This window comes from Lutra lutra, chromosome 3, assembly GCF_902655055.1.
Source record: "Lutra lutra chromosome 3, mLutLut1.2, whole genome shotgun sequence".
In the NCBI taxonomy this organism is placed as follows: Eukaryota; Metazoa; Chordata; class Mammalia; order Carnivora; family Mustelidae; genus Lutra; species Lutra lutra.
Genome location: NC_062280.1, coordinates 131,662,096 through 131,674,249, shown reverse-complemented (window position 1 = coordinate 131,674,249; position 12,154 = coordinate 131,662,096). Strand labels below are relative to the sequence as shown.

General features: G+C 38.5%; 1 protein-coding gene across 12 annotated transcripts in view; it reads right to left on the bottom strand.

Moving 5' to 3' along the window:
• NBEA (neurobeachin) overlaps positions 1 to 7,694 on the bottom strand; it is a 677,938-nt gene extending 670,244 nt beyond the window's left edge. For all 12 annotated transcript variants that reach the window (XM_047723145.1, XM_047723148.1, XM_047723152.1 and 9 more), the window contains exon 1: positions 6,881 to 7,694. In XM_047723145.1, coding sequence (XP_047579101.1) covers positions 6,881 to 7,174 — 294 coding nt within the window. In that variant the 5' untranslated portion in view covers positions 7,175 to 7,694. The remainder of the gene's footprint in view (positions 1 to 6,880) is intronic.
• Positions 7,695 to 12,154: the final 4,460 nt, after the last annotated feature.

Genomic DNA, 12,154 nt, shown 5'->3' with positions numbered 1-12,154 from the left:
CGGCTCAGGTCATGATCTCGAGGTCCTCGGATTGAGCCCAGCTTGGAGCCCACCATTGGGCTCCATGCTCAGCAGGAAGTCTGCTCCAGGTTCTCCTTCTCCCTCTGCCCCTTCCCCTGCTCATGCACATGCGCAAACACTCATGCACAAACATTCTCTCAAAAAATTTTTTTTGTTTTGTTTTGTTTTGTTTTAAAAAGGACGTATTTCTCTCTCCCCATACTAAGTCAAATTCTAATACAGGCTCCCACAACTATAGGATGATACCAATTTAGCATCCCCAAAAGAATGAGTTTCAGCACAAGTCCTATGACTGACCCTATGACTCCCCTTGAGTTAAATGTTCAACTCTGAGTCAATCACAGTGATTCTGGCCATGCCTGGGTTAGATACCCAGCCCACCTAAACCAGCTGAACTAAAAATGGCAGATAAGTGCTTCCTCAAAGGCAACTACAGTGCCCTTATCAAAAAGGGAAATGTATGCCAGAGAGACAAAAACAAAAGATGTCCACTATTCCTGGTAATATGACATACTGCAAAAATACTTTTTTAATTTTTTTTAAGATTTTATTTTCTTATTTGTCAGAGAGAGAGAGCGCGAAAGCGCGTGCGAGCATAGGCACAAGCAGGGGGAGGGGCAGTCAGAGGGAGAAGCAGGCTCTCCACTGAGCAAGGAGCCTGATACAGGACTTGATTCCAGGACACTGGGATCATGATCTGAGCCAAAGGCAGACAGACACTTAACTGACTGAGCCACCCAGGTGTCCCAATAACTTTTTAATTTCTATTCAAAGCATTATATGTATTCTTTGCTAATAAGAACATAATCTTTGTCATGTGCTTATACATTTGACATATACATAGGTTTATTGAAACGAAAAGTTCTTAACAGATACTTACTTCTTCCAATATGTCAGTTTAAAAATAACATTTACCTATGTAGTAAGGTCTACATAATGCATACATATTTAACACACATTTCTAGTTACAAAACTAGGCAATACATTAAATGAGTCTCATTTATTTCAGGATCTTGGGTCTGGACCTTACTGTTGACTGTTGAGAAACTGGTCTTCTACCGCCGAATAATAGGGTCCTTCCTAGTCAAAATGCATTTAACTTACCCAAGAGCCAAAACATAAAAGATAAATATGTATCTTCAACTTATGATGTTATGTTCTGATAAACCCATTGTAAGTTGAAAATATCAAAAGTCAAAAATGCATTTAATACATCCAACATTCTGATCATCATTGCTTGGCCTAGCCCACCTTAAACATTCTCAGAACACTTACATTAGCCTACAATTGGGTAAATCATCTAACATAAAGCCTATTTTATAATGAAGTGTTGAATTATCTCCTGTAATTTATTGAATTCTACACTGAAAGTAGAGAAAAACAGAATGGTTGTATGGGTACAGAATGGCTGAGTATATCAGCTGTCCACGTTCATGATCCAGTGGCTAACAGGGAGGTGACTTGCTGCCTAGCATCACGAGAGAGTATCATACTACATATCACTAACTGAGGAAAAGGTCAAATCCTAAGTATGGTTTTTAATGAGTGTATATTACTTTTGGACCATTGTAAAGTCAAAAAATCGCTGAGCCATCAGTTAAAGTCAGGGACCGTCCATATGCATAAAACAGCCTCCTGCCCTCATGGAGTTCACAGCATAGGAGGGGAAACACACATAAATAACAACAGTAGAAAAATAAATAAATAACAATATTTGAGAGTGATAGGTGTATCTCTGTAGAAGGAGATACTGGTTCCCCCACTATCCCAAAGTAGAGTGTTCTATGAAACCTTTCAAAAGCCAAAATGCATAAAACGAAGAGTATCTCTCACTCTCCTAAAGTTGGAAATATGCTACTTCACTTTTACAAAAGAACTATTACTGGTACAGTAATGGTTTTTTTGGTAAAAGCAAAAATCTTCTTCAGATTTTTTTTAGTTAACAAAAACAGGTATTAACATAGGTCTTTCATAAAAGTGAAATGGCAAAACATCAACTTTTGGAAAGCAGGGGATACCTGTATGCTGAAAATGCATGAAATATGAAAAGTTCAGGCAAGAATTTAGAAGCCTATGAAACTGATGCAAAATAATATTTAAATAAACAGTCAAAAATGTGGATGATTGAATTTTAGGATACAGTAGCACATCAGTGATCCAAAATGCGGGGGGGGGGGGGGGGAGTTTGAGATAAATAGCTCCCTTTGTCATATTATCTTTTCCCCAAAAGTTTCCATTTAAAGACCTACTGCATCTTTAAATGTAAAAAGAAATTTTAAACCTAACTTTTTTTATTCCAGTTGAATAAATTCCAATGAATTTCTCTATACTATGTTTGGAGAAAGCATAGCTAAGACAGAACCTTGAGATACATTTATTCAACGGCATAGTATTTGCCAAAAACTGACTAGCAATATACAAAATACTTATTTAAAATTAATATGCCTTGGGGCGCCTGGGTGGCTCAGTTGGTTAAGCGACTGCCTTCGGCTCAGGTCATGATCCTGGAGTCCCGGGATCGAGTCCCGCATCGGGCTCCCAGCTCCACGGGGAGTCTGCTTCTCCTTCTGACCTTCTCCTCGCTCATGCTCTCTCTCACTGTCTCTCTCTCTCTCAAATAAATAAATAAAATATTAAAAAAAATAAAAATAAAAATAAAAATAAAATTAATATGGCTTGATCATAATCTGGCTATAGAGTATTTGCACTTTGCTCTCTTTTTTTTATTCAACTATAATTAACATACAGTGTTACATCAGTATAATGATTCAACAATTCTATACATTTCTCAGGGCTTATCCATACTGCTTTGGTGTCATTCCATGACTAAATGCATCTTTCTGTGGAAAATCTCAGAACTCTTGATGGTGTAACTTCCAATGTTTACAAATGGATTCTTAATTTAACTTGCAATACTCAACAGCAAAACAAAATAATTCAAGTTAATATGAAAAGACTTACATGCCAATGTAAATTAAAATGCAGGAAATTCTCTTTTAATATAAGTAAACATAATTTTGTTAATATTAAGGACTTCCATGATTCCAAGATGCAACTACATATTTTTAAAATAAATTTAGTTCAAATGCAGAATATACCTTTTGTTTTTGAAATTCTATGTATCTTTAAAGGGAAAATGATTCTGATTTTCAAACTACAAACGAAAAAACTCTAAGAAAAGCTATTGTCCCATTCAATCACAAGAGAATCACTTAAAAATTTCCTGTTAACAAAAATACTATGATTCATACGCAAGAGAGGAGAGGAACTTTGCCCACAAAATCCCAGGTAAGTATCTTGTATTGTTTTCAATATAATATGCCATTCACATGTAAAAAAATGAAATTATGAGAGGAAGTATTTTTTTACAAGATACACTGATATAGCACTGTAATTTGGGAAAAAAAAATTTTAATCAAATGCTAAAGAATTATACTACCTAAGACAACTATTCAAACCTGAATTCTTTCACTAAGTAAATATCAATCCTCTATTTTATCTTTTCTAAAACTATGTTTATATTAAAATCTTTGATAAAAAGAAACTTTCATGTTATAAACAAAGAACACATGATATTTACATAGCATTTACTTCAAGGAAAGAAAAACCTTCTACAAACATATGTTAAGGGTGTTTACAAAAGAAGCACTCAATTAAGCAGTATGCCTATTTTATAACTGAAACAGGCAACCAAATTCCTTATCTAGAGTTAGGACTCTCTTGTACTGCTACATTAAATAATTCTTCTTAAAGTCAAAGTTTGTTGATGATCAGCTTCTTTCACAGCTACACTGCAAAATTCTTGACACTATACTATCATTGTAACATTATTTATAAATTAATTTACTCATCTTCCTGATTCTGTAAATATAAATATTGGGTGCTATATTTTAACGTTTCAAGTTATCAATATCATTATACAAAATATATCCATCTACAATTGAAATTAATCACTTTATTTCTCTTTACATCCGTGATTCTTCGACAAATTCATAACCCATCTGATCAATGGAAACAGCTCTACCTTGGCAAACAAAAGCAGAAAAATTACAGCCATGACTATGTAGAAACCCTGTATTTCACTGCATACTTAAACTTCACTCAGCAAAACTTTTAATTCTTTGGGTAAGGCAAGAGAAAAATAACACCTGAAAACCAAGTATTAGTATTCTCATTTTATCTAGAGATATAGAATGTACATGAAAAATAGATAAATATTTTGGCAAAAGTGACTGATTAAAACTGTTTAAGTAGAAACTGTTTTGTTTTTAAGTTTCATCAGTTCCCCTCCTTTCTTTTCTGTCATAAATGGCACTGTGATAGAGATTTCACTATTTCTACCTACTTTTTTAATTTAATATTTTAAATTAAGATTGAATATTGAAAAAACTCACTTTGGAGATAATACTAGAAGCTTCTAACTTCTAACTAGTCACTAAGCTCCCTAAATGGATTTTACTGATTTACTTATTAAGTAAATAGAACTGTTTTGATAATTATTTTCTAAATGCCTATGATTTCCAAGTATTTTCGGAATCAGCTTGAACATAACATTTTTTTCATGATTATATTAGCAAGATAAAGCCCTAAACCTACAGCTCAAGAAATATTACGCTTCAAGTGATCAATTTGTATTCTAAAATCAATATAATTAGCAACTTAATAGTAAATAGCTCCCTTTCTCATATATTCTTTTCCCCAAACGTTTCAAGAACTACTGCATCCTTTAAATATGAACAAAGAAAATTTAAACCTAACCTTTTTTATTCCAAAATCAATGAGTTACAAGGTCTTATGTGGATTTGGGATATAACATTTCAGTATTACCTTACTTCTGATTACTCCAATTAAGCTTAACAGTAAAGCTAATCTCTAACATTATGTTTGCATACTGAGACTTCACGCCAGATTTTCACTGCACTATAAGAGAGTTAAATTTCTTTTCTATCTCAAAAGAAGTATTTCACTTCCTTTCTTAACCTAACTGTATATGTATAGAACCCCATCTGTTAAGAACTGATCTGGCATACATCACTACTGCTGCAGAGTCCAAACTGGTTACACATTCAAATCAGTTTCCAGCTTGTGAGAGCTCTATTGCCTCTTACCATGTTAAAATGTACTAAGCATACAAACACTTATTAAAATAACCTAATATCACATCACCTAAGGTTAAAAAATGGTATTGGTTAGGTGAAAACTGGAAAAAAAACTTTATATGTGTTCTTTTAAATTTACAGAAATACAGTACCTGCTAACATACTAATATATTTTGAGATTTCATCTTGCTTGTTTTTTTAAAAGGCAAGTACTGACCTCCTATTTGCAGCTGGCTAAAAGAAACAATATTTCTGTCATTGTTTTGAAAAGAATTTGGTTATATCCAGGTGACATTCTCCCAAACTTACAATGACTTTTTTGGTGATTTATTTGAAAGGTAGAGTAGAAAGAGGTGTATTCTATTTAAAAAGTAATAATATAACAAAGCAAACACATATTCTTTGACTTGACATACTAGCAAAAAAGGAAAAAAAGAAAGCAGCTTTAACTTTTCTGTGAATTTAAGAGGTTCATAAGACCACAGACTTTAATCCACGTCTCAGGGCACCACTGCTGTAGTTTCAGCTTTCTTTCAGTTTTCCAATAGATGAAATAAAAATAATTGCTTGGCTGAAAAATCAGACTATATGGGTGTTATAAAAAATATCCTTGTAAACATATTTTTACATTTCTGTGACTCCACACCAAATACAAGTCAACTGATCCGCTCCTGATTTAAGCCTTGTCTTCGCAAACCCTACCTTAACAGTGTGTCAAAGACTAGATATTGCAGAGGAAACTGCTTTAAAAGCTTTGCTGCAGCAAAACTGCATTTGCAAAACATTAAAAATGAACTACTCTTAATTATCCGCAATTTATGATTCTGCTTTATTTCTTCTCATTTCTTCCCCTGACATCTTGAACGCTTCTTAGCCTCTCTGTAGGTAGCGCAAAACATTAAGTCATACACAGTTCTGCAGTAACTCTTTCTTATCATGAAAGAAACCAAAACCTACGGCTTCATTTAACACCTTGCCTTTAGTCTTTATCCAATGCCACGCTCTCGGAAGGCAACCATAGAAATCAACCTGTATGATTGGGTGCCCTCACATTTTAACACCTTGTGTGCATTAAAAAAAAAAAAAAAAAAAAAAAAAAATGACTAAGAGGTCAGCATACCCAGGGCAGTATTACAAAGAAAGAAGGCTGCCTAAAAAGAGATGGGGCGGGAAGGGGGGGGGGCGGTGCAAAATACAGCCACAACACTCTCCATCACAGCCTCTGAATATATTTAAAGGCAGATGCAAAACTGCATCATTTTCCTCATTTGAAAACATCACACCCCAGCTGCTCAAGTTAGAGCTAATGCGCTTCTCACATTTCGGTAGCACGGGGGAATTTAGGCTCTAGGGGCAAGGCTTTCATCCTCGGAGAGCGACACCACAGACAATTAAGAGTGTAGAAGAAAGAACCCCAGAGAAAAGGAGGCCTCCTCTCCCCCTAACTAAACTCTCAAGTCAACCCAAAACCTGCACGGCAAGGAATAATTTCTGCTCATAGTCAGGAGAAGTGATAATAAGCGGTGTTAAGTTGGGCACCGCACTCAGGAGGCAGGAGAGGACCAGAGGAGAGCTGGGAGGTGGGGTGGCTAAGGCTGCGCGCAGGCAGGTCACCCGCTGGGCAATACCCGCCCGACGATCGGGGCTCCCAGGGACGCGCAGCGTGTGCGACCCTGGGGGTGGAGGTGTGTGGAAGCGAGAGGCTGGGGAGGCAAGCTATGGGGGCTGGGAGCAGATGGAGAGCACGCCTTTTCCCTTACCAGGTTGAGCACCGTCTCCACGATGTCCCTGTTGCTGACCTCTCCGACCTGTATGAGTCCAATCAACACTGCGAATTTCATCCGGATGTTGCGGATCGGCACCGAAGGGTTAATCATCCCCGCGGGCAGCACCACCGAGCCGGAGCCGGACGCCCCCCTCAGCTCTCCCATCCCACTGCCCCCGCTGCCGCCACCGCCGCTGCCCCCGCCGCCTCCGCCTCCGGCCCCGACGGCGATGAGCCCCACGGGCTGAGGCTCGAGCCCCGGGCCCGGGCCCGGCTTCTCGCTCGCCATTTGCCCCCCTCCTGGGGAGAAGGGAAGAGCAGAGGCGCTGCCTCCGCCGGTACCGTTATACCTGCCTCGGCCCCCGCCCCCCGGCCGTCGCCTCGGAGCCCCAGCATCCACCAGCGCCGCGGCGCCGGGCCCGCTCCCGCCTGCGCGTCAGCCCGGCCCGCTCCGGCGCCCTCCCCGGCGGAGGCGGTGGGTTATTCCCAGGCTTATTCCCGGCGGTGGCTGCGCCGCTAACCGCTGCCCTGCGAGCGGCAGTGCCCGCCCAGGAGCTATACCGCTGTCGCCGCCGCTACCGCTGCCTCCTCTCTCTCCCCCTCCCGGTCCGTCCGGCCCGGCCCGCCCCCCGCGGAGATGCGGCCGCCGCTCCGAAAAGCCCTGGGGGGCGAGCAGCTGGCCACGACGCTGGCCGGTGCTGAAGCTCAGGCTGTGGCCGACGCTACTGACGCTGCTGCTACTGCTGCTACGGGCGCCACTGTTGTTGTGAAGCCCCGACGCCGCCGCTCACTCCGCCATGTTGCCGCCCCCTGCCTGCGGTAGCGGCCACTGCGCCTGCGCAGAGTCTCCGGGGGCGGAGCCCTCGGTGCACCCCCTCTTTTGCCCTGCCCTCCTTCTCTTTTCCACCCACCCACCCCGACACCCCTCGTCCCTCCCCCAACCACCCTGAACCGATAGACAGGTGAGCAGGTGCATGGGGACCAATGCCAGACCCTGGGGCAAGCTGGTAGAGGCGGGACAGGTAGTGGCTTCCTTGTACTTTTTCCCTAGAGGGTGGATTCTCCCAGTGGGGAAGGACACAGTGAGTGTGTGTCTTGCCTTAGCTGCCTCCTCCTCCTTCCTTCAATATCCTTTTGCTAAGAGGAGGTTCATCATCTTCGTCTTCATCATTGCATCCAGCAGCTGCCACTGCCAGTGCCACGTGCCTTGTAAGGTAGGGGAGTGGCAGACGACCTCTTTCTGCCCCTCTTCGTCCTTCCTCGCAGTACTACCCGCCTAACGCCCCCCCCAACCCCCAATTTCCCAAATAAAAAGTGGCTGGCAAAGCAGAAACAAACGCACCATGGGGAAAGATCTTGCATTGTCGGGGAAGGATACAGATGGAGTGTAATGGGTCTTTTTCTACAGCTATGAAAGAGGCTGACACCTGCACACACAGGCACGACTTAAAATAGAACTTGTCAAACAGTGATCCGCTCTGGATGGAGCTCTGAACAACAAACAGCTCTTGAACTCACCTATCAGCCTAAAAAGGCTGCACTGAGTGACACTATATGGTAGTTTGGTGGGAGCTACACATTCCATATTTCAGAAATCTCTTGAGATCTTCAGGTATGATGCCAACTAATGAATGATGCCTCCCTTTTCCTTAGTCATGTACAGTTCAGAGGTTTTTGAAAGTATCTAAAAATATAGGTAATCCTTATCACCAGCCTTAATGTGCAAAACAAAGTAGATTACTATAACTGTATAAATATAAAACAAAAATATTATTGCTTAAGAAAATTAAACTGTATACAGTAATCTTGCTGCTAGCCCTGAATTAAAACTAAACAGGCATGACTGCTGTTTTCTCCTTTGAAATGAAGGATTAATTTTCTTTAATATTTCATGAAGCATGCCCTTTTCAATAAAGATATATTACAAGCCACCAGAAATAGTTGGTATCTGGAGGTATATTCAAGTCATTCTAATTGTCATCTCCAATAAACAGAGTCAATATACAAATCTATCATAACCCAGTTATTACTCATATTTAACTGGGCCAACTAGTCAAGTTAACTCTCAGGATATTGGAACATGGTAAAATTCTAAGGTACTATAGGTTATGTATAACAAAGCTCCTCAAAACCAGCACTTACGATTAGTTTTTAGTTGTTTTAAATTTGCGCTGAATTGGTTGAATTAGCAAATTGAATTGAATTATTAGCAAAAAAAAAAAATCCTTTTGAAAGAAGTGGTAATTGGTATGTCCATTTATATTAAATAGCAATTGAATTATAAAATGCTTAAATGATTGAAACTGTATGAAAAACTTGCAAAACCAGTAACTTTTAATAGTGTGACTTAGATATGCTATAATTTAAAAATCCTGCAACATATATAACTGCCTAGAGCCTTTTATTTATAGTGTTATCTACTTTTGTGAGCACAATTTTCATTTGTAAATCAAAAATGATGTAACTTCAATATGTAAATCCAGACTGAAAGATCATCACACTAGCTTTTTTTTCCCCCTGCTGTGTATAAAAAAATATGGCAGCAGGTTCTACCTCTTGCTATTTTTAGACTTCTTGCATGAGTGCTTTGAGAGACAGTGACAACCTGAACTTTCTATTTCCTTTCCAAATGAATAGCTTAACATCATTTTAATATTTTCACTTTAATTTTCTCTGTTTTGTTTCTTAAGCAGTATATGTGTGCACTTTGGTTTTGTTTTTCTTATTCATTTTGTATTTGTTCATTTTCCTTTAGTGGAGACAGGGAGTGGGTTAAAAGGATATCACCTTTTCAAAGTAGGAAGACCCTACTTCTGTTGCATACTTAATTCAATATCAGAAATATTTAAAAGAGCTTACCAATTAAAAAATACTCTCCAGCATGCTGTCAGCTACTTGAAGGCAGTATGGTAGTGTGGAAAGTGCACAAGCATTGGAATAATTCTCACAACTTACCACCTGCACAGTCTACTCAATTTATCAAGCTAGTCTCCTAGCTCCTAGAATACCTACCCCATAGGGAAGTGAGAATTCAATGAATCACTTGAACTCAGCTGCCAGCACATAGTAAATGTGTCCTTGTACCTTTAGTATACAGGCACAATATGTGTTGAATGACCTATAAACACATGTAAAACCAATTATAACCACATACAAGTCTTTATAATTGCACAGTAATATGTTTTCAATACTATCCCCAAAAGCATAAAGTTTAGAAAAGACAGCAAGTATGTTTCTTTTTAGCCTATAAAGCCTATTTCCTGGTAAATGTACAAATAGCTTAGTGTTTGCATTAACAATATTTTTGAAATAAAAGACAGTTACATAATAATAGAACCTACCTAAAATGTTCATTTTTTAAACTCTCCAGATTACAACCATTGTATGTGGTGAATATTAATTTAGTGTACATTTTTACTTGAATAGATGCATACCCCTATTTTCAAAGGGCAGTTTTTCAAAGATAAGAAGCCCATGCATCTGAGTTCTAAGGAGCAATATTTTTTTAATTTTAATTCCAGTACAGTTAACATACAGTGTTAGATTAGTTTCATGGGGTACAATATAGTGATTTGGTATTGCAAATAACATATCAAGAAGCAATATTGTATAGTGGTTGAGAATACATGCTTGGTATAGTAGAACCTAAGTTTGGATTCCAGTTCCTGAGCCACTTACTTGTGTAATCTTGGACAAATGACTTATGTTCAAAGCCATAGTTTATCCAACCCAAAGTAGAGATTCATAGGATTAAAGGATGAAAGGAACTAATACATTTAAGGTATTAATGCAATAACAAGGGTCAGTAAATAATGTTTTCATTCACTGGCTGTGGGAAAACACAATGTTGTGCTAACATGGCTGGCTTATAATTTCCATTGAATAAAGGTGTTTAAAAAAAATGAATGAATGAAAACAGCAATTCTCTAGGCTAAATATCCCCATTCCCTTGTCCTGTTCTTTAAAGAACAGGTCTCTAGCTATCCTCTAAACTTCATCTGAAAAGGTGTTCAGGTAAATAGGTTTGGAACAGTACAATATAGAAGGTAACTCTTACACAAACCTCAACCTTTAAAAATATAACTCCTGTTAATGTAACCCCAAATCGATTCTGTTTAGTTTGGCTCTAGGTTTTACAGCAATGTGACACTAATGATTCATTTAATGCACCAATGATTCCTGTTTGGCATATTGTAGATTCCCAAATAATTTCAGTTCCATTCCCCTCATTTTTAAAATTCTTATCAAATGAAACACCAAGATCTTTGTTTCATTGTTATTGTTTGGTTTTGTTGTAGACATGCTGCTGCTAAGCAGCAACACTCACATATAGATTTTGAGATATAAAGTGCAGAATTGTATGTACATATTTAAATTTAATTTAATTCTATTTCTAACTTATTCCATTTTTCTGTTTAATTTTCCATTTAAATTTAATTTGCTGGAAATTTCTTAATCCTATTTTTATCATGCAAAAAGTTTGTTGTATTATTATATTATCTGCAAACTTTAGCACAATCCTTATATATCTTCATCCAAATATTTGATGAAACAGGATACAAACAGCTGTTTTGTCACTAGAAACATTCTGATTGAAATCAATTTACATTTTTCAAACTAGAGACCTCAACCCATTAGTGAGTAGTGAAATAGAATTAGCAGGTTGCAACCAGCAGTTTAGTGAAACAGAATGGAAAATATCAAAGTACGTATCTACTTACACATAGATATTATATACACATAGATACACATAGATATGTACATGTGTGCTCACTAGGTAATCATGTAAAATGAATCTTTGACTGTAAGTCATAACCAAAAGTTTGAAGATCACTGATTTAAGTTGTTTATAAGTGCCTGTTTTGTATAATCCTTCAACTATTAAATAGTTACCACCTTATGCTAACAACTAGCTCATGTTACTGTAACTTGTGCAGAAGAGTATCATAAGGGAACTTGACAACTGGCTAGCTGAAATCCAGATTCACTGTCTCTGTGTCTGGGAGAAATTAAAGTAAAAACTATAAAGAGCCTGGGTGGCTCAGTGGTTAAAGCCTCTGCCTTTGGCTCAGGTCATGATCCCAGGGTCCTGGGATCGAGCCTCACATCAGGCTCTCTGCTCAGCAGGGAGCCTGCCTCCTCCTCCTCTCTCTCTCTACCTGCCTCTCTGCCTGCTTGTGATCTGTCTAAAAAAAAACTATAAAGAGATAGGAATTATTATCAGTTTTTCCAATAACTACATCATAAACAAGAAAATGTGTTTAATGTG